Source organism: Phaenicophaeus curvirostris, chromosome 2 (assembly GCF_032191515.1).
Source record: "Phaenicophaeus curvirostris isolate KB17595 chromosome 2, BPBGC_Pcur_1.0, whole genome shotgun sequence".
Classification (NCBI taxonomy): Eukaryota; Metazoa; Chordata; class Aves; order Cuculiformes; family Cuculidae; genus Phaenicophaeus; species Phaenicophaeus curvirostris.
This window is the reverse complement of record NC_091393.1, coordinates 46346198-46370832: the sequence shown is the minus strand read 5'-3', so window position 1 is coordinate 46370832 and position 24635 is coordinate 46346198. Positions and strand designations below refer to the sequence as shown.

At 38.2% G+C, this 24635-nt stretch overlaps 1 protein-coding gene across 1 annotated transcript in view; it reads right to left on the bottom strand.

Moving 5' to 3' along the window:
• ENPP1 (ectonucleotide pyrophosphatase/phosphodiesterase 1) overlaps positions 1-24635 on the bottom strand; it is a 58408-nt gene that overhangs the window by 9633 nt on the left and 24140 nt on the right. The window contains exons 6-18 of the mRNA XM_069851914.1: positions 21254-21351; positions 18105-18184; positions 16746-16865; positions 15125-15234; positions 13836-13901; positions 13470-13542; positions 11402-11510; positions 10153-10284; positions 8590-8621; positions 7370-7497; positions 6235-6304; positions 3280-3367; positions 311-486 (exon numbers count right to left, since the gene is read on the bottom strand). Coding sequence (XP_069708015.1) covers positions 311-486; positions 3280-3367; positions 6235-6304; positions 7370-7497; positions 8590-8621; positions 10153-10284; positions 11402-11510; positions 13470-13542; positions 13836-13901; positions 15125-15234; positions 16746-16865; positions 18105-18184; positions 21254-21351 — 1282 coding nt within the window. The remainder of the gene's footprint in view (positions 1-310; positions 487-3279; positions 3368-6234; positions 6305-7369; positions 7498-8589; positions 8622-10152; positions 10285-11401; positions 11511-13469; positions 13543-13835; positions 13902-15124; positions 15235-16745; positions 16866-18104; positions 18185-21253; positions 21352-24635) is intronic.

Below are 24635 nucleotides of genomic sequence, written 5' to 3'. Positions count from 1 at the left end.
CCCAAACACACAACACTGCCATAAATTAAATGAAGCAAGCAAGAACTGAATGCTTTCCCCATCAAAGCTTGCTTCTGTGGAGTCTTTCAGGCTTTTCAGAGCTGAATATAACTTCACTTAAGCAAACGGCAAAAATGAATACAGAAATACAGGCTAGTATACACTAACCCCAGGCAAGATCTTATTTTGAAGCCAACAGTAGATGACTGCAAAACTAGAGGGTAAAGATAAACACTGGAGGATCCAAGAGTTTCACACTGATTACAAGACAAATGCCTGCATCTGCGACGTTAACCATTTCAGTACTTACTGCTGTCCTGCAGGAGCAGCCAGGGCTCACTGAAAAGGTTCTTTGTCCCACCACAGAGCACTCAGAAGGATGACTTGTTTCTTTTGGATGGCGAGGTGTGTAAACAGGGTTCCTTAAAAGATGGTTTAGGCATCCATGAGTTCCATTGTTTGGGGCTGGTTTCAAATCAAGCAAGTCTATGAAACAATTCAAGCGATATTGACAGGATGAGAAAGACTCACTGCTGCTTATATTGTGCTTACAAGTATGGGTGGGTCAATAGAGCTGCAGTGCTTACTGTTTATAACACCCAAAAGGGAAAACAATGTAACCCCTTTAAAAGGAAGAGCACACCTTAACTAGAGCTCCAGATGATATCACTGTGCTTGTAAAGAGGGATGGAACAAGTGCAAAATGTGAGAAGCTTACATCCTTAATTTTGAGGGGAAGTGAACTTGCAGCAACCAGACTTGCAGTGAGGGACAATAGGAATCCCAAACACATGCAGCTAGTGAGGACATGACACTGAAACTTTGGGGAATAAGTTTGGGGGCTTTTTTTTTAAAAAAAAATTATCTGGACATTAAATACAAAACCTTCTTAACTGAAGGAGCACTAAAGGGTAAAACTGTAAAATAAGCTAGACAGAATGGAAGGTTAGGTTTCAAAATTCTCAAAGTAGTCCAAACAAAAGCATCTCTATCCAAACAGCTAAGTCTCTGCCATTAAAGTAACTCAAACAAAACCTGCATACCACCAATACTCGAGAGAGATTTTGGATACCTTCAAAATACTGAATAGAAGCCCTTTTTCAAGCTTTATCCTTACTAGCATTTTGTTACTCCTCCACTGAACTCTCACTGAATCTATGAAATAAGATGTTTTCAAAACGTAACAGGTGATGAGACACACTTGCATCCAAAACTTTGTCTAGATCAGTCACCTAGAGCACAAGAGTTCAAAGCTGAACTTGCTCCCCCCTGCATAGCAGAGCTGAAGGCCTTTCTTCCTGCACTATATGCCACTCAAATACATTAATGTCATTCCTTCCAGATGAAGGCGTTTTGTTTTGGAAAGAAGACTAAAACACCTTTCCTGATCTTAGCAGTCCCTGCTCAAATGAATGCATTACACAAAGCAGTGAAAAAAATAAAACCAGGACCAGTCCTGGAACTCAGTTCTGTACTTCAACAGCAAAATTAAATTGTTAAGTGCAGTATCCAGGAACTCACAACACCCCAGAAACCCTCAAGTCTGATAATTTAAACACCTCAGAAAACAAGTTGAAATTTAGACAAGAGTTAGTTGTACATCTGGTGCTCGTGCTTCAGGTGCTAAGGCACTGGACAAATGGGAGATGGTATCTCTTCTCTGGCTGCAATTCATAAGAAGGTGCAGTCAGACACATCCATGAGAAACACCATAGCCTCAAACAAGTAAAGGAAGTTGCCTTTCTCCAGTTCAGAAGACACCTAAGCCCTAGGCAAGGAAAAGGTTAAGTTAGTTGCCTCATTTAATTTTCTATCTGAAAGCTAAAGTTCTGACTTTTGCACATCTTATTGTTTTTCTATGTCCTATTCTAATTCTTTCTATAAAGGATGGAGGTAGTCAGGACCTCATTGACATAAGAAGATAGCAAAGCATACAAGGCTGCGAGAGATGCTTCCTGACAATGGCCAGTAAAGAATTTAAACATACAGTTTAAATGTGGTATACCTGAATATCGCCACTGATCTCAAGCATGTGCAGTGCTCCCAATAAGTGTTTTCTGGATCAAACACTTTGGTAATACATTGTCTCTCACAGATGCAGATGTTAGAGCAAGTATAGGTCCTGGCAAGAGAGAAGTAGGCAGGAAATAACGGAGAACAGGTGAAGACCTCAAGGGTCAACAGAAAGTGGTAGAACTTATGATAGATTTTTTGAGAAACCGTGAAATAAGGGAATGAAAAAGGGATAAAAGAAAAAAGAGTCACAGTAACATTGTGTTTGAAAGGGGAGTGCAGTGTATTGTATGGTGTCAGAAAAAGTGAGGAGTATCTGTATATGTAGTAGGCTGTCTGCAACTGTCAGATACAGAAGCAGACCACATGGAACAGAAACCAAATTCTAGAGTGACGTCATAGAGGGGTGAGAAACAGGAAACTTGACAATTGCAGAGACAAGTAACTCTCAAGTAAGACTCCAAAGCAATGGGACCATGGACTAACAAGACAATTGCAGTCCATCAAAAGAGGAAAAAAAAGACACATTCGGAACACTTGTGGTACAGATAGGGAAACATCCAAATCTAGTATTAAAAGATACAATACAAATTGAAGAAGTTGACACATACAATGATGAATTTGGTAGGAGATCTATTATGTGAATCAAGTAATTTAAAAAAAAGTGAATTAAAGACCTATTTATATCAAGTCACTAAAGTTAAAATATGGTAAATGAAAACAACAAATAAGAAAAAAACTGACAAAAAGACAAGGAATTGTTCAGGTGCATAAAAAGCAATGGGAGTCACAGACGCAGGCTTTCTTGAAATGAGTTGCCTGGCAGCTGCACCCATACCCATTACTACACATGTTAATTTATTGTTCAGACTTAAAATGATCACCCGAGTGATTAATTGGATAAAACCACTAGTTACATATACAAAAGAAATATCCTTTCTTGATGGTAGATTGATTGTGAAGTAGTCAGGTCTTAGTAATAGGGAGTCAAAACATCAGCTCTGGAGCAGCCAGAGAAACACAGTGACTAGCAGAAAGGAGAGATACAAGATGGCCTGTGACCAGTATCCTAATCTGCCATTTGTCATTTAGAAGCTGGATCTTTCTCAAACAAAAAAAAATACACAAGCAGCTTTTTGAAAATCAGCAAAAAAAAAAATCTTAAGGACAAATTTCTAAGGACACTTAAAAACCTGAGATGACAAGATTTACAGTGCCCAGAAGACATTTTACTGAACAAAGATAACCCTCATCAATTGTACTCACCACACATTAAATTATATACTTCAATGTTTTCAAATGGATCAACTTGAGTACGAAACTTGAATCCTGGTCCAAAACCAATAAAGATAGCCTAGGATTTACAGAGAAAAGTAAAGTGTTCAAGTCAAGTTGAAATGGAACGTATCTTTATACTCTGAAGGCATTTTCTTCCAAGAACATAATCTTTACTTTACCAACACAGTAAAAACCAATTCAAAAAGCACATTATTTTCTTGAAAAGTATTAAGAAACCCAATTCTGTATCATTATTGCCTTTAAAAAGTTGCCTTTGGCTATTTATGAAGCTTCTTGCTCTTCTCTGCTAATGAAGCTAAACTCATTTTCTAAAATGCTCCAAGAGATTTAATGGAAACATTGAGCCAAAGAAATCACCACACTTCATGCCCTGAAAACAATTTGGAAGCTTTTAACTTAAGGCTACAAAAACATCTGTTAGTAGCAATGTTTTAAATCGTTTAAGCAATGGCAAGATCTTAGGCTTCTGTGCCTGGTTTGCAGCTGTTCTTTCGTCTTGCACCACTTCCCGAGCCCTACTGGCACAAGCTATTGTGTAGCAATACAGTGAACCTGATCCAGAAACACAGCCAACTCAAAAAGCTTCCTTTTTTTCATGCTGGCTCTTTTCCTTCTGGTTCAGTTCATCGACCTACTTAATGCTGCAGCCACGCAAAGCTTGCGCTAACATAGAATAGAGTTTGCTGCAGGAATAAAAACAAGGAGGCAAGGGTGAAAAATGCTTTAACTGTTGCCAACAAGGTAACTTCTAATCAACACATTCCCAGAACCTTCTGGATTGCTTATGCCCTGCTATGTTGTCCCTTCAACAGACATTAAGGTGGCTGAAGTCCTCTGTGAAGACCAGGGCTTGGGAATGTGAGGCTGCTCCTCTGTCTATAGAAGGCCTCATCTGTTTGTTTCTCCTGGTTGGGTGGCCTGTAGTAGACCCCCATTACAACATCATCTGTCCCTACCCTCCCTTTAATCTTGACTCATGAGTTTTCCATCAACTCCTCATACATTCCCAGGCGGAGCAACATGTACTCCAGCTGGTCACTGACATAGATGGCAACACCATCTCCTCATCTCCCCACTTGTCCTTCCTAAAGGCCCTGTATCTCCGTTCCAACACTCAAGTCAGAGAAGCCATCCCACCATTTCTCCATGATGCCAATGAAATCTTAGCCCTACAGGTATATGCACATTTCTAACTTCTCTTGTTTATTCCCCATGCTACATGTGTTTGCATAGAGGCATTTAAGTTGGGCCCTTGATGAAGCTGATTCAATGACTGGAGTGGCTGGAATTCCTTTCTGCTGTTGATTGGGTGCTCTCCCACTGACATCTAATCCAGGCTCTGGTATCTGTTGCTGACACTGGCATCAAACTGGTAGGAGTGGGATAGATGAACATTATCCTCCCCTGGCAACCTAAAGTCCTCTTCACCAGCTCAGCAAGCCTCTGACTGAACATGCTCTTCCCCCTTTTTCTTGAAGATGGACCCCAACAGCTCCCACTGGATCAGGTTTCTCAAAGCAAGTCCTGGGGCCTAAGTAGGCAAAGCCCTGACTTTGGCACCAGTCCTGTAACGATTTGTTGATTCTGGCAAATCAACTGGCCCTTTTAAACCCCCTTCCCTTTGACCAGGAGAACTGATTTAAAAACAAACAAACAAAACCAAAAAAAACCCACAAAGTACAATTAAAAAAAAACCAAACAAAAAATGAAAAGAAAACCACAAAAAAACCCCAAACCCAAACCAAACAAACCTGCACTGCAGAGTCTTTTACCACTGTTCCCAGGACTCCGCAATTCTTCTTGACGCTCCTCAGAATGTTCCAGCCTGTTACTCCTGCTTTTAGGCAACCCAGAAAAAGTCTGGACTAGCCTTACAGATCATGGGACTGGTGGCTGTGGAACAACTTCACTTGCAAGGGCCTGGATGGCATAGTTGACAGCAAGCCAAATATGAGCCAGCAGCACACCTTGGCAGCAAAGGTGACCAAGTGTATCCAATGTTGTACTAACAGCCTGCTGGTTAAGCTTCTGAGGGAAGGGATTCCCTTTCTCCCTACTCAGCATTTCTTCAAGCCGCATTGGGATAATGCACATGCAACATTTGAATGACAAACAACTATTGCACATGCAGTGGAGGGACCCTGAGGTGGCTGGGAGCTGAAGCTCTTGCTCTGCTAAGAGGAATAGGGCTTATTCAGCATGGAGAAGAGACTGCTTCAGGTGGACCTAACAACAGTCCCCCAGTACCTATAATAATGTCATCAAGGAGATAGAGCCATGTTCTTCAGTGCTACATAGCAGGAGGCAGAGACCCAACAGACAAATTGAAACAACGAAGGTTCTGGCTGGCTGTAAGTAAGCATATTTACACCACGAGAACACTCAGGCAGTGGAATGGGTTGGTTAGAAGTTGTGGAGCCTCTGCCCTTGGCAATTTTGAAGATGCAACTGCAGAAAGGCCAGGCTAACCTAGTTTGATCACACAGATGACTCAGTTTTGAGTTGGGGGTGGGACTAGAGACCTCCCAAGGTCCTTTCCAATCTGAATTCTCTCAAGATCTACAACTACCGTAACTGATGATTTGCTGAGACGTTGTTTTCTTTATCCGTTTTTAATGTTACTACAAAACAACCTGGCTCAGCTTTATACCCTTACCAGCACAGTAAATCTGTTGTGTTTTTGCCCAACTCTCAGGGCAACAGAATCTCACCTTGTGTGGGTTACCCAGCATGTCACAATAGCAATCCTACAAATGCTTGATTTCTTTAATTGCAGATGATAGTGTCACAGATCTTAAAAAAAAAACAAACCAAAAAACCAAAAAAAAACAAACAAAAAAACCCAAAAATAAAACAAACAACTAACGCCAACATTCAGAAATAGGGCCTAAAAATAAGAAGTAGCATAAGCTTAAGCCTCACCTGCATACTGGGCAAGCGATTGTCTGAGCCATGGAACCCTCCTGTACAGCTTTTAATCTCAAGCGGTTTCCTATTAAAAATTCACAGGTTACATAACTCACTTTACAGATACCATCAGTATAAAATACATTCAATGATGCGTTGTTTACTGGTCTACTTAAGGATTCTTAGAGGCTTGTCCACAGGGAATAAAGTCTTTAGCCCTAGAAGAGAACGCCCTTAAGGTCAGAATGATAGTTTTCTCTGCAAATGCTATCCCTTTGAAATTCTCAGGTGTCTATCACTGTCATTTAAAGTCGAAGCTCTGATGACGTGAAAAAAAAACTTTCTTCTCAGGATGAGATTCCCCCTGCCATTTAGCTAACAGAACTTCACAGTACTTTATGTGAGTAGATTAAGACTTTGGTTGGTTTTTAATAACTGTAATGTAATTTAGAGCACTCAGCCAAGTATTTTACAGTCCAATGAAAGCAAACCTCTAACATATGCCAGATCAATATACAACATTTAAATGTGTACAGTTCTATTAAGCCAAACCTAATTTGCATGACTTGCACACATTTACAGTGTTATACAACAGGACTTACTGAATACATGGACTGAAATACTCTCATGATGAAAGCCCTGGAGCACCACAGAGGTGTTCAAAATTATATTCCAGTAGACATCATTATTCTGGAAGCTGTAAACTCATTGGTTAGAACACAAGGTAATTAACAACAGTGGGCTCAGTAAGTTCTATGTATGCCAGTAGATCAGTTATTGCTTCAAACAAGTAATTATGCACAGGTTTAGCTTTCATGATTCACTTTAGAAATTCCTAAAGTACAGTAAGATGTGCTCAAGAATCCGACAAAGGGAACCTTAACTTGTAACATTTCTGCCACAAGGCCTGCCACTACCTACAAGCTCAGCAGCGAGAGTATCTATAGCTGTCAGTTTAGAACTGAGCCTCCCCGGACCAGCAAAACCTGTGGAGAACAGCACATATCATGTCCTCACAATGCCCCTTTGCTATGACAAACAAGAATACGACACTCCGACAGTTATCGTGGAGCTCCAAGCACCTGGAAGAGAAAAGCTACAAGGTAACAGAAGTATTTGCTATATAATCAAGTACCGAAAACTAACTTACCTAGCAAGCTGCCACTGGGAGTTTACATAAAAGTGCAGTGGTTCAATTCGGTCATTATAGGAATAATGGAAACGCTTTGGTAGCAGCTGTTTCATATAAGCTTTGAAAGGCTGATTTGGTTTGATGCACTGAAATATTTAAAAATACATATAAAATAAACAAAATCTTGGTGGAATGTACATGTCATGCACAGTTCTTAAAGAAATTAAATTGTAAAGGGTCCGCAATAGCATCTGCTAACAAGGCAACTCCATCAGATTGGGAATCACATGGTCTGGGACATGAGTATTAATAACTGCTTAAATAATAAATACTGACTGGGTCTGCATCCGATAATTATCATAGTAATATTTGTATTGGATTATGGACACAACTTACTCTTTCTTACAGTCTACAACTGTACGGAACCAAACAGTACTACTTAAAATTAAGAATTACAGCTAGACATTAATATCATGATACTTTCACAAGTGGTCAAGACTACCCAGTGCAATCATTCCACAGGTCTAATACAGAAAGCTACAGACATTCAAAGGGGTTTAAGTGGTCTCTCAGGAATAGATTCTTTTCTACCAACTAAGATCTATTAATGATTTAAAACAACCAAACAAAAAAACAACTAAGCAAAAAACCTCCCTGTACTGTAATATTGGGATTTTTTAATTGTGAAATCATCTATATAAACAGCATAGCTTTCACCAACAGTGGTATCTGTACAACTCTGACACAAACGGGACAGGGATGAACAGAATCCAGATGCAGGACTGAAAGGCAAATGCCTTAAGTGGGAGGTGACAAAAAAAACCCAATATCCTTTCTCAAAGCTGTTTATCAAGAAGGTGTGAGCAAGAAAACCTTATGCTTATCCAGAAAATGGAGATTCCCTTTACACTGACTTGGCCTTCAACTAGAATGGTCCACGTACACACATTCTCCAGTTGGAAGAGCAACATGATACAGTGCTAAATAAGAGTTAAAAGAAATGAATGCAAAACCTTAGTTAATGTACAATAAGAGATAGCTATATGACACCTTATTCAACTTTGACCTTCCCTTTCCATGTGATTGAACTACTTTTGTCATTAACTGTAGAGCATATGAAAGGTCACCGATTTAAAGTCCAAATGCTATGCAAGTAGCCCAGCAAACAGCTGATGTTATAAAATACCTGTAATCATCAGTAGAAACTAGGCTAGGACAATACATAAGACAACACTTACTGTGAGGTTTCTGACAATGCCTTCATAATTAACTGGAAGAATCATATGTAAGAATTAGTCACCTAAGTTAAGAAAAATCAGATGTAAAATGAAAGCATTCCTACCACGTAATATAATTCACATAGTTTCAAAAAAAAATTCTGGACACTAATTATTTTTCCAGAATGGAAACCATGTGGAACAAAACAATCTCTACGCTGTCAAGCTACTGCTTTTAAGAAGTTTTAGCTCAGTCTTCTCTCCCTGTGCTTACTTATTCACAGCTTTAAAATTTTAAGCTATATTTGCCACAGTTAGAAAAACAATCCGAGAAGTAAGTTTTCACAAAAGAGGCAACTAAATGCTGTGCTAATCGAGCTGGATTTTTTCTGCTTGCTACTAAACTCCTAAGGAAAAAGAAACAAATATAGCTATCAGGACAGCAGTTTTATCTGGCAAGAATCCTTGGAAAGACAGCCAAGTGCAAGCTGGCTAAGATTCAGATGCTTAGACTCAAGCCAAAAAGGACCATTACATCATTTAGTTTGACATTTTGCATAACAGACCCGTTACATTTCACACAGTTACTGTCTTCAGTCTGGATGCCTGACTAGAGTACCTAAAGGGTTACCTTAGCAGGGGCAGCATTAAGAATTCCTGCATGGATATCTTCAGTGTTACAGAGACACCTATGCTACAGCATGAAAACAGTGCACATGTCCAAAGCAGGAGATGCTCTGGTTTTTTATTCCTGAATTTGTTTCTCCAGGAAGAACAGAGCTGCATTTGACTCCCACGTTCTCCAAGGAAACATTTAAAACAATTTAGAATAGCATCAAGCAATGAAGTAAACAGGACTTAAAGTCACTGGGGTTGAGGCCTACAAGTTTTAAAGGGCATGGATAACTATAATCTAGATAGAAAAAAAAAACAACAGAAACTATGAAACATGAAGAAAATGCCTGTATTCAACAAAAAGTACCAAATCCCACAGGCACTAAATGTTCACCTGACTGCATAATGAATCAATGTTTAAAATTTGTAAGCGTTTATTGATTTTTAAATCAGATCAATTATCTTGTTTATTTGCAGTTTACTCAACTGCTGTCAGGCCATCAGGCATTTTTTAATAACTAATAAATATATAACAACATTTCTAAAATAATACATAAAATATAGCAACAATTTAACATTCCTTTAAAATAGAAATATAGCAGATCCATACACAAACTGGTAAATCAGAAAGTGAGGTGTGACATGAGGTGGGGATTCTTTGGGCTCTTTTCAGCACCAAAGATGTGATTTAAACGAATGTCATTCACAAGGTAAGAGCATTTGTAGTTGGTCACTCTAAGGAAGCCCATAAAAGCAATCTGTAGGATTCAATGCACCTCCAGATCTGCAAAGTCAAGAGATCTTTAAAAATACAGGTCCACCACTCAGCATTTCCTCTTTATCATTATCCAGGTTGTCCCTAGTTGACCTTCACTCAGATATAGCAACAGAATGCAGATACTAAGTCTGTGTTCATAAAGTACAAAAGCATATAACCAAATAACAAAAATTAGTTTAGCAATTACATACAAGAGAAATACTCATCTGGAACATTATTAGGTCTTAGGCGAGCTGCAGGACCAGGTACTACTATGAAATCTTGAACATTGTCCAGATAGCTGTCCAGATATGCTGTCTTCCTACAGCTCCCTGCTTCCATCCCTGCAAAAAGATATAAAATTTATTTTAAAATAGGAATATTTTAGAGCAGCCTTGCTGAGGAGAGATGTGACTTAAGTTGTAGAAGTCAGAAATTAATTTCTCAGCTCCTTCTATCAGCAGCCCCCAGACATCTGATACAAGGAGACCACAGTACTCAGGTATGTAATGTCTTGTTTTCTCCCATAGACACACAAAACCATCCATTTCCTCAGCCAAGAAAAACACTCCAATTGAATAGACAATTTTCTTCTCCGAAGGAAAAGAAATCTTGAGTCTAGAAACAGTGGTAATGGTGAGACCAAATATTCCTTTAGCTCACTATCCTACCTAGTGGTGTTCAGTAACATGTCCAGAGAAATACTCAACAAGCACAGCAGTTACAGACCAATCTTTCTCCCAGTGTTCCTTAATAGTTTCCAGAAGTCAAAGAGACAGAGTTGCATAATGCATTTGAATTCTTACTCTTAATTGACAGTTTTACCCTCCATTAATTTTGCAAACCTGTATAGATATTTGGTTGGATCATTCCTCATGGCAATGAGTTCTGCAAGTCACTTTTGTGCTGCATGGAAGTGTGTTTATATTTTGTTTAGCAGGAAAAGAAGCAGGAAAAAAATTGTGTTAAATATAGCACTTAACATAGAAATACTTCTAGAAATATAGAAAAGCTAATACAGAAATAAATGCAAGTTTCATATTCACAGCCTTCTAATAACAGATAAGGGAACTGATAACTGAGAGGAAGGTATTGCATTTTCCCTTCTTCAGCAATTTACAAGCTATTACCATGTAGTGTAGCTAAAAGACAATAAAATTAAACCTATTTTTTACAATTCACATTTTTATACTATTTCTCTTATTGGCTTGTAATGATCACAAGAGGAACTAGGAATAAAATATCAAAATTATTTAACCCGTCCATATGTTTCCCACTTCGTTCCCCTTATAAAACAGTACAATTCTCACCTACATCATTTATCTCTCACAACATCTTGATAACAGAAAAAGTAATTTCTCAATATTAGTTGCTTGCCAGAAACATGCCAATATAAACTCAGAATATTAGTTTATAAAAACAGATCTTAAATTCTGATGTATTTTATAAAGTTGTATTTACCATGATCTGATATAAAAATAATGTTCAGGCATTTGTGCAAGTTCATTTGCTTGAGACCATCCATCAGCATCCCTACTATGTTATCCACTCTCTGCAATGCCATAATGACCTGCAGGACAAAAACATGAATGTAAAGTGTTATCACTTCAGTTAAAAGTATAATTTATTTCTAAGGAGAGTGAAGAAATCTAAACTCTATCAGTACATACTAATAATGAATAAGGACCTCTTCTCATAGAGCACCCGAGGCTAGATGCAGTCCAGACATAAGTAAAGGACACAGGGGACCTAATGTGCAGTAACACCCAAACTCATATCAGGGAGCACATGTAGCACATTAAGAGCAGAAAATGTGAAGTCAGTACGGGAGACTTGCAGCATTCTCAACAGCCCATTAAACCTGCTTTTTGCCTGTTTGTACTTCTGTTGTAAACACTTTAGATACACAGTCATGTACATCTACTGAGAAGGGACTCAACAGGTACACTTATACTGCTGAATAAAAATGGGAGCCTGCAGACTGTCTAGCATCTGTACTGCTCAAGGCTAACTCCATCTACATAAGACTGGCTATATCTAGACCATACAAGCCCTTGGCTCCAGGTTTTTCTGGGTCCCTTATACTAAGACACAGCCACACATTTTTGCACATTATTTCAGTTCAAGATATTTAAAACAAGAACAAACAACAAAAGCAAAAAAAAAACCCACCCCAGATTGTATCCAGTGAGTCCGGGTTTAAAACATGAAATTAAGGATGTTTATTGCACTATCAGGAGCACAGCTGAGGACAACAGGGAATGCCTAAGGTGCAGAAGCTGATGGAAGAATACCAGAGGGCTGAAGACAGAGGAAACCAAGCCTGCAACACTTCCTCAAAATTCCTGTTGAGATACCCTGGAGCAAACTGTCCTTGAAACTGGGACTGGTCATTAGTCTCCAAGAAAACTAGTGTAAAGGAAAAGAACAAATTGCCAGCCTAGCACTGTGTTCCTGATCAAGGGTCTGGCATTCAGGCTCACTTGCATAGATATAACCACTGCTTTTTTAAAACCAAGTCATTCCGTTACCTCACTGAACCACTATAAGCTGCCCTGCTTTGCAGGAACAAAAATGAGATGCTTCTGGGGAGACTGTACAAAACCCAAAGTTCTTTCTCTCCAGCACATTCCTTACATACAGAACTTCATGTCCACTTATTAACCAAAAAAAGGGGAACGAACTTAAACACGTTCCCTATATTGCAGTTTCAGTTCGTTGTCTGATACTTCACTGGGCACCTACACTCATCTTACAGTTCCTTACAGGGACAGTAAACGCACACACCTCAAGAGCAATTGGCAAGAGCTTTTGACTGTTGTTACCAAAGAAGTTAAATACCCAGCTAAGATGCCAAAATCTCCTGATCATTCAAGACAGAAGAATTTAACAAGGTCCCTGAATTTCCAAAATCTTTCCTTTGCATTTTTCATTTAGATTTAGTAAAATGTAAAACTATTTAGTACTTCTGAAAACAGCAGCAGCCCCAAAAGAGTTAACTTATACAATAAGTACACCACAAACTGTGATGGGATCGACATCCTATTTTTCACCCTATTTCCAAGGAGGCATAACATTTAAGTAGAGAGATAAGACCAATATTCCTCTAGTATTTGCACAGAGACTGGGAGAAAATGAATGACAATCACAACATGAACACTTAACCATCAAAACTTAAACCATTGCTATAAAAATATCTGCTCTTGCTAAACTGAAAGCATAGAAACTTTGTCTCCCAACATCACCAGCTAAAATAAACAAATAATTAGTAGAAGCAGATAAAACCTACAAACATGTTTTAGCAATTTAGAAGTTATTGAAAAAAAGATAATAAAAAAATTGACTTAAATAGGCTATTTATTACATGCTTTGTTTCAATGTTAGTTGTGGACGGGATGTCTATTCACAAGTTGTGTTCTTAAGCATACAGAACATGGTCTTGGTTAATCCAGAGTAAATCAAGCAGTTTATTATAGAGTCAGAGCAAAGCTTCAAATTAAGAAAAGAAAAAAACTGCAAAACTACTTACTCCACTGCTTACTGGTCCAAACTGATGGCCTGAGGAATCTGGTTCTTCTAAATACAGAGTGTAAAAGTGTGGTCTACATCAAACAGTACCAAAAAATTTAATATTTTTCATATACATTTAGACAATTTGAAGAGATTATATTTCAACAATGGATATCAAATATTGATAACAAAGCTATCATTCAGAGGGAGGAAATGCAACTTAATTTAAAGAGCTTTTGGTCATAGAAACAGGCATGCATTAAATCATGTTTTAACAGTGTTACAATAATGCATAAGATATTGTTTAAAACCAAGGTCAAAATTACCAAGTAATTCATTGCAATACTTCTCTAACAGGAACTTACACTTGCACTTGTATACCTACCTTTCATCTTCAGGTAACTGCAGCCAGTGAAGAACAGTTACCACCCTTTCTTCAAATGGGATTGAGCTGTATCAGAACAACACAAGATCAACCAACCATGTCTTTCCAATAGCTAAAAAAATTTTAGTTACACATTTCAAAACCCATGTACTTTAGCAGAGAAAATTTAATTCAACTGGATAGCATTAACAGCTATTTAGTTGGATACAAGTTTATCTATGCTAATTGCCTGTGACTCTACAGAAGTTAATGGCCTGATCTAAAGCTCCCTTGAATACTGTCCCTGTTTGAATATTGTTCCCTGTTGACTGCAATAAGATTAGAGTAAAGCTGCCAGTATTGCTTGTATTTTCTATACAAAAAGAAAAACTGGTTTCAAAGTGCAAAATCATATGCAGGTTTTCATTTCTTTATTATGTTTTAAAAATATCTTGGTTTGGGGGTGGTTGTTCTTTTTTAAATGTTTAAACAGTTTGAACACAAGTTCTCAGACTATGTCACAAAAAAGATGCTCTGTATCGATTACTGAAGTAGACTGACAGTGTTGAGGTATAACAACATAAGGCACCCACAAAGTTAGGTTAATTAGCTGAATTACTAAGTTCAAGTAACAATGTACAAGTTCCTACAGGAAAAAAATGTAGACACTAAGTCAAGAATTGGAATTTCCATGCTTTAAGAAAGGTGTAGAAAGAGAAAACTATTCTGGAAAGAAAAATGAAAAGCCTTAGTTTCTCGGGCAAGACTTGAAATTATTAAATAAACAGTGATAAACAGATTTAGGCAGAATTTTCCTTAAGGAGTAAGCGTTTAATTGCAGTGAAGAGCCATCACTGACTCTACTATGGCTACCTTCATGTGAAATACTTTCAAGATGTGCAATGAAAATAATTTTACATTGGAAGAATTTACTACAGTAAACAGCAAAACTTAATTTTTCATGGGAAATATCATGTCAAGACTTGATCCATCCACTGTACAAGATGTTTGGATTGAGTGTGTTTATAAAAGTCTTTTGAATGACTAAACAGAAAATCAGTAAAGCAGTTCTTAAAGCTGATTTTTGAACATCTTTCTTGTAAAATGTTTGCTGAGTGATAACAAAATGATTAGACAAAGAACCTACATTATATGGAAACAAAGTTAACCAGATCATATCTTTTTATCATGTTGTGAACAACTATTTAGGAAAACAGAAAAAAAAAATAAAAATCATGCTTTCTCTAGCATCTGTCCCATTGGAACAGTTAAAGTAAAAATACCCATGAAAGACACAGGAGCTTACATACCTGCTGTAGTTTTCATACAGGTTTGGAAAAGTTCCATTAACTGCTACATCTGATCCAGGCCAAAAGAACGTACCCGCTTTTAGATTCTGGTACATAGCTGTTAGCCAAATCTGCGGAAGAACAAATCACCATCATTAGTGCAGGTCACTGATTTAGCAGAGTAATTGCCAGATCCAGTACTGTCCCCTCCAGCTATGCACCTTTCAGAAAGGCTGAAAACAAACAAAAAAATACTAAGTGGAACACTCTACATGGACTATCTTCCACAACATCGTTATCTGCAGTCCAGAGATAACTTTCAGTCTGATTCCTTGTAGCAAAACCCTCTCATCCTTTTGCTGCTACACACCAGGGGGAGCCAGGACAGAAGAACCATGAGCTCCCATAGATAGAGAAGTAATGCAATGACAGAACAATCGCTGAATACCAGAAGGGGGAAATGTTTGAAGTACAGTGAAGCAAGAAGGGATGGAAACGTTTTGAGGACCCACGCCCCACACACTTCAAAATATGGGAACAAGATATTTGTCAAATCTTTTGATATTACTGCTGATCTCATGATTTCACAGAATAACTAGGTTGGAAAAGACCTCCAGGATCATTAAGTCCAACCATTCCTATCAATTGCTAAATCATGCCCCTGAGCACCTCATCCACCCATCTTTTAAACACCTCCAGGGATGGTGACTCAACCACCACCCTGGGCAGCCTGTTCCAATGCCCAACGACCCCTTCCATGAAAAAATTTTTTCTGATGTCCAGCCTGAACCTTCCCTGGCAGAGCCTGAGGCTATTCCTCCTTGTCCTGTCCCCTGTCACTTGGGAGAAGAGACCAGCTCCCTCCTCTCCACAACCTCCTTTGAGGTAGTTGTAGAGAGCAATGAGGTCTCCCCTCAGCCTCCTCTTCTCAAGGCTTAACAACCCCTGCTCCCTCAGCTGCTCCTCATAAGACTTATTCTCCAGCCCCTTCACCAGATTTGCAGATTTCTTCTGCATGTTTTCTTGCCTGACTGGTACACCATTTCCTTCTCAGTGGACTACAAAGTCTACATTTACATGTTCTTTTCTAAAACCAAAAACAAATAGCCTTCTCCACATTACTAAGTAGTTGCATGCGTTCCCTTGCTATTCTTCTGGCTAGCAGTCACCCAAACTTTCCCATGCAACTTCACTTTGATAGCAGTCTCAGCACATTTGCCATGGCTGTATGATTGAACAGAGACATTTTCTTTTAAAACTGCATCTTTAGACACAGGCGTAATTTGGGCAGAGCATAAACCTTTTTTACTGCTTACTTCTAAAACTGGTTGGTCCATCAGTTTCCTCAGAGAGGTTAACTGCAAGCTCAGTTCATATTTAAAGCAGAAAATCTGTTATCTCTATTAGTTATTTTAAGCTAGTTTTTCTCCTTAGAGAACATTCCATTGAGGGTCAACAAAATCTGTAACACTTTCATTTGTCATTTCGCTGCTCTAATATGGCAATTCCTAACCATGCTTAGTAACACTTCTTGGCTGACTTAGATGTAACCTCTGTACTCTTTCAACATCACTATGCATCCAAGAGATATTAAGTAACATACCAGGCTGATGTACATTCCCAACAGTGTATTAATACTTACAGGCTGTCCTTGGTACCACTGCGGATTAAACTTCTCTTCACTTTTAAGGGTGAAGGATGCATTTCTTTTGGGGTCATACATCTTGTTATCAATTATACCATGAGATTCAGGATACAGACCCTGTAACCAAAAGGATAAGGAAATATATATATTTATATATATATAAGGAAAGGAAACAAACCATCCAGCTACAGAAATAGATGTCTGTTAGGCAAATATGTCCAACGAATAACCCACATGCAACTTCTACTCCACAAGTACCTCAACACCCAAATTTAGCAGCATCACCTACTATTGCTACCAAGCTCTGCCTCCCAACTCTTAATTGCTTCTCAGTGAAATTAAAACAAACAACAAAAAAACCCCAAAACAATCAAAAATAGGCAAGCAACTTGTTCTGGGATCAAATTGAAAACCACCACCTCAGTTCCTGCATTTGTTTTATCTTTAGTATCAATGACAAAACAATTACCTATCCTGCATCTCTATCACGTGAGCAAAATCTGTTTTTTTCAAAAGAACAACCACACTTCAGCAGACAAAAGCTCCAGTTGGGGATAACCATCACATATACAGTGAAAGAAGTGCTCATGAGAGGCACCAACATTAGGTATTTCTAACAGACTCTGTGCTCTGCCTTCAAGCAGACTAGCTCCTTTTTACATTAAAGGATAAAATGGCAACACCATTAGGACTCTGATAAACTGCCTGCTACGTCTCACGGGAATGGGGAGCTAAGACAAAGCTCAATACAATATTTAGGGACACTTGCATGTAGCTGCAGAGAATGATTAATGCCTCTTAGCTGCATATTTGTGAGGACTACACAATTAAATATCTAATTCCTGAACCAGAGCTCCTCATTTACCAGAAGCCCTTGCAAAATGGGAATATAAGAAAGAAGGTGTAGATACTCAAGTACTTGATTGAATTTCAGTTCTGACATAATGAAACCAATAATCACCTGCTAGATTCCAGACCTGTATTCCATGTTGAAAACCTGCATTTTTCTTTTTTCTCCTATACACAGGAGGTAACAAATTCACAAGATCAGTTTTGTGACATTCTTACCCAGGTTTGGGTACAGTTTGGGTAAAGTAACCTTCCACCTATACGGGAAATCTTGCAGCTAGTCTTGGAAGGATTGGATTACTTAATCTGATTAAAACTGACCACTCAACTGTACAGTTTTACAACGGCTGTTGTTCTGAATTTGAGTACAATATGTACATTTTCAAATTCTGAATGGAAATCCTTTTATTTTAACAATCCATCAAAGAAATATACTATTCCCTTGGAGACAACTTGAGAACAAACAGTGTCTTTGGAAGTGAAAACATAATATACAGGAATTCTTACTGTGACAATGGAGTAATGATTGGGAAAGGTTTTTGAAGGATACACTGGTCTCATATTGGAAGTGTATGTTCCACATTTCTCTAGAGAGAGGAAGAAAGAAAATCAGCAAAATTACAGAAATAAACACTCTTGCAAGTTTCTATCATGAAGATAAATACCTTCTGAGGAAAAAAAAAAAGATATTCTCAGAAAGTTTTCAGTCTTCAAAATTCTGGCATTAATACTCCATTTTTCTTCCTACATTCATTTACAAACTGACTAAATGGCTAAAATAGCTACTAATACAAACTTAATATATTCTTAACGACTGACTTCAATGGTCACATGAGAAAAAACTGCAGTCCTTATGAAAAGCATGCATAGATAAGAACAAATAATCCAAGAACCACATCCTCCAAAGCTGCTGTGGTACACATCAGCACAGTCTGCAGCTTGAGATGAAGTACCTACTTCACCCTGGGTGCTCCCAGAGATGAAGTGGCTACTGACAGCAGTGTCCTGGCTCTCTCTCACCTTTCAAATCACTATTTTGCCATCTCCTTTTTCTTCATGGTTTCACATTTAAGTAAAAATAAGCTCTTATTCTAGGATGAATCTTGATTTTTTCTTTACCTTGATATAAAAATAATAGTTTAAGGAGAATAGTGCACAGTAGTTGCTAGTATGGACAGTCATTAGCCAAGCCAACGTGATTAAGCATAGTTTGCTTAAGTTAGGTGCCTAGATCACCACAGGAAAACGTATGGGCCCTCATTTATAGGAAGGGGAAAAAAAAAAGCAGCCTTCATTAACGACTTCAAAAAAATATTATATGATAACCAAAACCCCTTCAACTGATGCTAAAGAGCCAGAAGTAATGACCTTATAGAACAGCCACCACCGGGCTCATCTTCCCCAGCCCTCTAGGTCATGATACATAACAAAAAAAAAAAGAAGTAGAAACAAAAGGTTTGATGAAGTGCTACATCAAAGCACATTGATCTCAATGGACTGGTGTTTTGGATTAGGTATCAGTTGAAATAATCAGTTTGAGCTAACTGAGATAAAAAGAAGCCAAGCTGAAAAAATAAATCCTCTCAAGCAATAGACATCCAATACCACATTTGCAATCTGGAGTAACAAATCTTCGCTTGCACTCCTTTCAATACTGCAACACAGTTGACACATTTCAACCATTGCAAAATTAGTCGCTGAGGCTGTTTTCCAAAACTGTAATTTGTTTGATGGGGTTGGGTGAGGATGTTGGGGTTTGTTTTTAAAGTAAAACATTTTTTTTAAAAAAAAAGTTGTTTTGTCCAAAATCCTAGGGTGTTCTGCTGGGATTTTCCATAATGGTCATCTATCTTTTCTGGCTTATTGCCTTAGTTAAGGGCAACACAAAAGAATCATAAAATTATTTGGCTGGAAAACACTTTTGAGACAGAGTCCAACCATACATGTCCACTACTAAAACACAGACCTGAGCACTTCACCTACTCATCTTTTCGATACCTCCAGGCATGGTGATACAACCACCTCCCTGCGCAACTTGTTCCAGTGCCCGTTAGCTGCTTTGGTGAAGAAATTTTTCCTGATGTCTAATCTGAACCTTCCCTGGTGCAAGTTGAGGCCATTCCATTTTGTTCACAGGCCCTCAGAGTGTCATGTGATATACACCCCAGTGCCACTATCTTTAATTTACAAGACCACTTTAATCTTACTGAATAAAATCTGGCTTACGTGAGGTTTTCATCCACTGTTCTACTATAAGGGGAAAAAAGCCTATAAATCAAGGTTTTGTAACACAAGAAAGCTGAAGATTCTGTAGTATATTATATCGTAAAAGTCTATCCGGTTACAAGAAAACGCTCCAGAGTAATGTGGAACTGTAGTCATAATGCTCAAGTATTTTTTTCCTAGACTGTTCTTTACTCTAAAATGTGTATTATTAGACACATAATTTTTTAGAATCCTTTAATAATGTAAGTTTTGACTATCAAAATCTCCATTGTTCTGGAGAAGTGAAGTGACTTTGATGAAGATACCAATATATTTGTATTTCTTAGTGGTCAGAATTTATCATGGTTTCAGTGGAAAGAGAATACAAGTTTATAATAAGTCAATGAGAGAAGTTGTACCGTAGCCTATCCAGGCTAAAGAAACTTTACATGTGGAAGTAGCTGTTGCATAGCCTGGAAGACATACAGATGCTTTGTGGCACTCCTACCTGGTATCTCAGACAGAACTACAATCATTTGTAACAGCCAGCCTCTCTTCATAATGCCCAAGAAGCCTTCTTCAGCTGAAATTTAACTGCATCTAATGAAATTGTTTCAAATGCCTTGTTTTATTCTAACATAGAACAAAACAGAAGAAGCCAGAACCTCACATACATCTGAATTGTTATCCTCTGGAACAGATCAAGTAGTAACAACCAATGATCCAAAAAAGCAAGTATTTACTGATTTATTTTTAGTCAAACTGAAAGCAGTCATCCCAGGTAGTAATTTATGAATGACAAGAAGATTGGCATATGTTTAAGACAAGAAACGCCATCAGTTCTTTACAGACCGCAGCCAAAATAGAAACAGGAAAAGTAACTGAAGTTACTTAGACACTACAAAGTTAAAGTAAGACACTATAAAAGCCAGGGAAAAAAAATATGTACTTATGAGGCTCTCATTTCTTCTGAAAATGTTTGTTAAATGAAGGGTTTCTCAGATTCAGCACATATTACCAGCCTTTCTGTATCATCTGTTTCTAATCTCTTCCTCCTCCATCTCATTTTTCAAATATAATGAAATGCTTTCTATCTCGCTTTCCATTTTCCAAAGCCATTCCATCTAAACATGGGACAGGATGCAATACAAAGAAAAAAGTGGGTCTACTTATACTTTGAAGAATAAAGTATGCTCACAGTGAAATGTATCCACCTTCTAAATACAGCCAGGGCCACTTAAAACTTTTCAGTAAAGCCTTAAAACCAAAGGGCCCTTTCCTCAAGGAAAAGTCTCCTTTTCCTCTCCTCAAGTTCTCTGTGCACAGTTATTTAGGGCAACAACTTCAATTTCCATGGAAGAAGAGTGAGGATTTTAAAGAGCGAATATAGCTGATTCTATAGATTTTAAAGAGTATGACACAATGATATTGCTTAGATAAATACTACTCACGTAATTTGCTAATAACAGGTAGAAGTCCACCCCAAGTCTGCAAATATTCTGCTCTGAAGCCATCCAATGAAAACAGTAACACCGGAGACTTGGTAAATCTGAACAAACAGAAATTGAAATATTAAAGAACAGATTGAGAAATAATTTCCTATCACTTATCTCAAGAAAGTTTACCCCAAATCATGGAGATGTTCATTACTGCACTATAAACAAGGCCGAGGAACTTAAGTCTTCTAAGTCGGACTGTTTGCAGGCAGTGGAGAGCAGACCATCTGTGTGGCATCTCTGCCCATAAGCAGGCATGGCAACATTGCTTGAAGAGGCTGAGGATTGCAGTAGGACATGCACATGGAAACTATGACAATGCCAGATTTCAAACACACCCATAAAACAAAGAACAAGTCAAGATGATCATGTAATCGGGCCAGTTGGTTTGGTACTCCTTATCTTGAAGTCAACCCATTGGAGCAACATTCGACCCCACCACACCACACATCCCTCACCCCTGCTTCCCCAGCCCCTACAGAAGAAGGTGGCAGGGAAAGAGAAAAAGCAGCGTGAAGTCATGTCTTTCCTTTATACATTTTGTTCCTGAATAACTTGTAAATCTAGCTGGAAAAAAGGCAATTTATTTTTTATGTATGCAGTGTACAAAACTGTAAGAAAGTAATGTACAGGATGTGTTAAAAATCAGCAGCTGTAACACCGTTTCCTCCTTTCATCTTATAAAGAACTTCGTTACTGCAATAGAAGTACTACAAAGCTCCAAACTGAAAAACGTCACCCTACAACTAGAACACTAACAGTATTTCTGCCAGGAACCTTACAGATAAATTCAGAAACTTATTTCACTGCAACAATGAAAAATAAGTTCTCCCCTTCAAGTCTCCACAAGACCCATGTTTTCCAGCCTTGACTTGCTCCCCATTTTCAGCCCTGTTCAAACAATTTCTCTCCAACTGTAAGTACTTGAAACATTAAATCACAGATGGGAATAGTCAAAAAAAATAGTAAAATGATTTTTTCTTTAGAACTTCACTGCACTTTAGTTTCCTTAGATAAAACAGTGAGGATAGAAGATAATTATTTATAAAGCATTTCAATTTCTTCAGCAAGGTACCCCACTAAAACAAAAGTCATTCACAAGCAAAATGATTTAAGCTGTCTTTCAGTCAAGTTAACATGACTACATGAAATTGAAGATTAGTCAGGCAATTAAAATATGTCTGTCCTAAGTGAATTTTCATCATGAGTTTGGGCAACAGCTCGGCCAAAATGATTTTATTAGTCAGAACCATTACAAAGGCTACCCTACAACCTAGAGGGAATAAAACATTAATTTGTAAGATGTGCATTAGTGCCCTGGTTTTTATTTACATGGCATATTTAATAGCATCTTGAAAATCTTAATAGGGGCAGTTAGTTGGGAAGAAGACATGAATGAACTTCAGACCAAGCCTAAAGTCCTCTGGCAGAACAGTAGGGAAACTTCACGTACTATCTTTGCCCATCTTACGAGCACTTTTTGCATCACAGATGTTGATCTCTACAACATTAGCAAACACTTTTGCCAACATTCCTCCCTCCAACGCAGAGACCTAAAAATCTTCACTGCAATAAAATAAGAAATTTGAGGCAAAGATTTCAGTATTACTTACCAACAAGTATAACTTGAAAAACAAAAACAAAAAAACCCAAATGAAATCTAAAACAGCACCTTAGAAAAGGACTTTACGCAACTGTTTATGGTTTGGCATTTACAAGTAAACCAACTGTTAAGTACATGTTTTGGTTGTCTGCGAATCCAGCTACTGACCCCCTTGCACATGTAAAATTAAACTTGGCAAAGTAGATCATTACCACAGCTACTGAGACTGGTCATTTTGCTTCTTGAATACTCTTCACATGCTGAAACTCATTTAGGTAGTCATCTGCCTTGTGCACAGGGATGCAGAGCATGACAGATCACGATAAAATGAATTATTTTTGGAACAGCTCCAGTAAAATCCCCAAACTGACCTGAGCTCAGCTCCGAGATGTATCAGCTATTTCCATGACATTCTCCTGTCAGCAGCAAACGTTTCACTTGCTTCCCAAAAAAAGTGCTACCATGAGCAAGGCAGCCTGGAAGGCTCAAATTTTGGCCCTGCCAGTGATTCATGCTGGCTGCATCCAAACAGTACAAGGGTGTTTCACAGCTCTTGGATAAACATGTATGCCACAGTCACATCCTGACTGCAAACTGAAGGAAATGCACTGGTAATTATCCCCTCCTATAAACTAGCTTGCATGGAAACACAATGCAGGCAACACAGACTTGCTGTGGTCTAGCAGGTTCACCAGTCTGGATGATTAAGAGCCCAAAACTGCAGGCCACACTGCTAAGCTGACCTTCCTCACCACAGGAAAGTCAGATCATAATTAGATGAAAAAAGAAAAAAATACAAGAAAGAAAATGAAAGAAGAAAAGAAAGTCCACTTGAAAAGTTAAACATACTACACAGAAGACTTATCTCCCCAAGCACTCCAGCCTATATACTACCACAAATCATAGGAACTAAAGCTTCTTTTTCTGCTAAAGGTATGTAAAGCCTCAATAGGAAGCATAACAGCAGTCTTCAAGTATACAGGAGAGATCTGCGAAAAGGAAAGGAATCAGCTGCTCTTCCAAGTGAGTAATGGTAGAACAAATAGTAACAGGCTTAAATCACAGTCAACAATACTAAGGCACCAGGAAAACCATGTAGCTAAGCACTAGGTTAAAACTGCTTACATCAGTTTGACTTCTCAGAGTATTGTTTCACTCCTAGAACAGTGGGAAGGACTACATAACTCCTGAAATATTATAGTTCATTAACTTTATCAAGTTAATAAATCCTATTAAATAACATAGAAACTAGTCTTAGAAAGACTTAGGCATGTATTTGAGCATTTGATCAGTGTCATTGAAACCGGTGAGATTTCTCAGATTAAGTAGCTCAAACCAAAACAAAATAAATCCAGGAATTTGAACCCACAAAACATGCTGTATTAAAAAGCACATAATCAGAATTGCTCACTTGAGGCCTTAAAACAAGCACTGAGCTAGAGTCACCTACACCCCTGCCTAGCCCACCACAGGAAGTGAATTGCTTACAGAATTGTTAGTTTTGGGAGAGGCTTGTGTGCTAAAACCCTGAGGTGAACTTTCAGTCAACACTCTTTGATTCAACTTTGACCATACATCACCCTTTTCTGGGCTGGGTTTTATTGCAACATTTCTGGGTTTGCCAGGATTAAAACAATTTTAGTAAAGTAACTATACATCCCTTTCATGTGCTAAACAGAAATAACAAACAAAAAAACCCTAAAACCAAGTTGAGACCAACAGGAGATGTCCTAC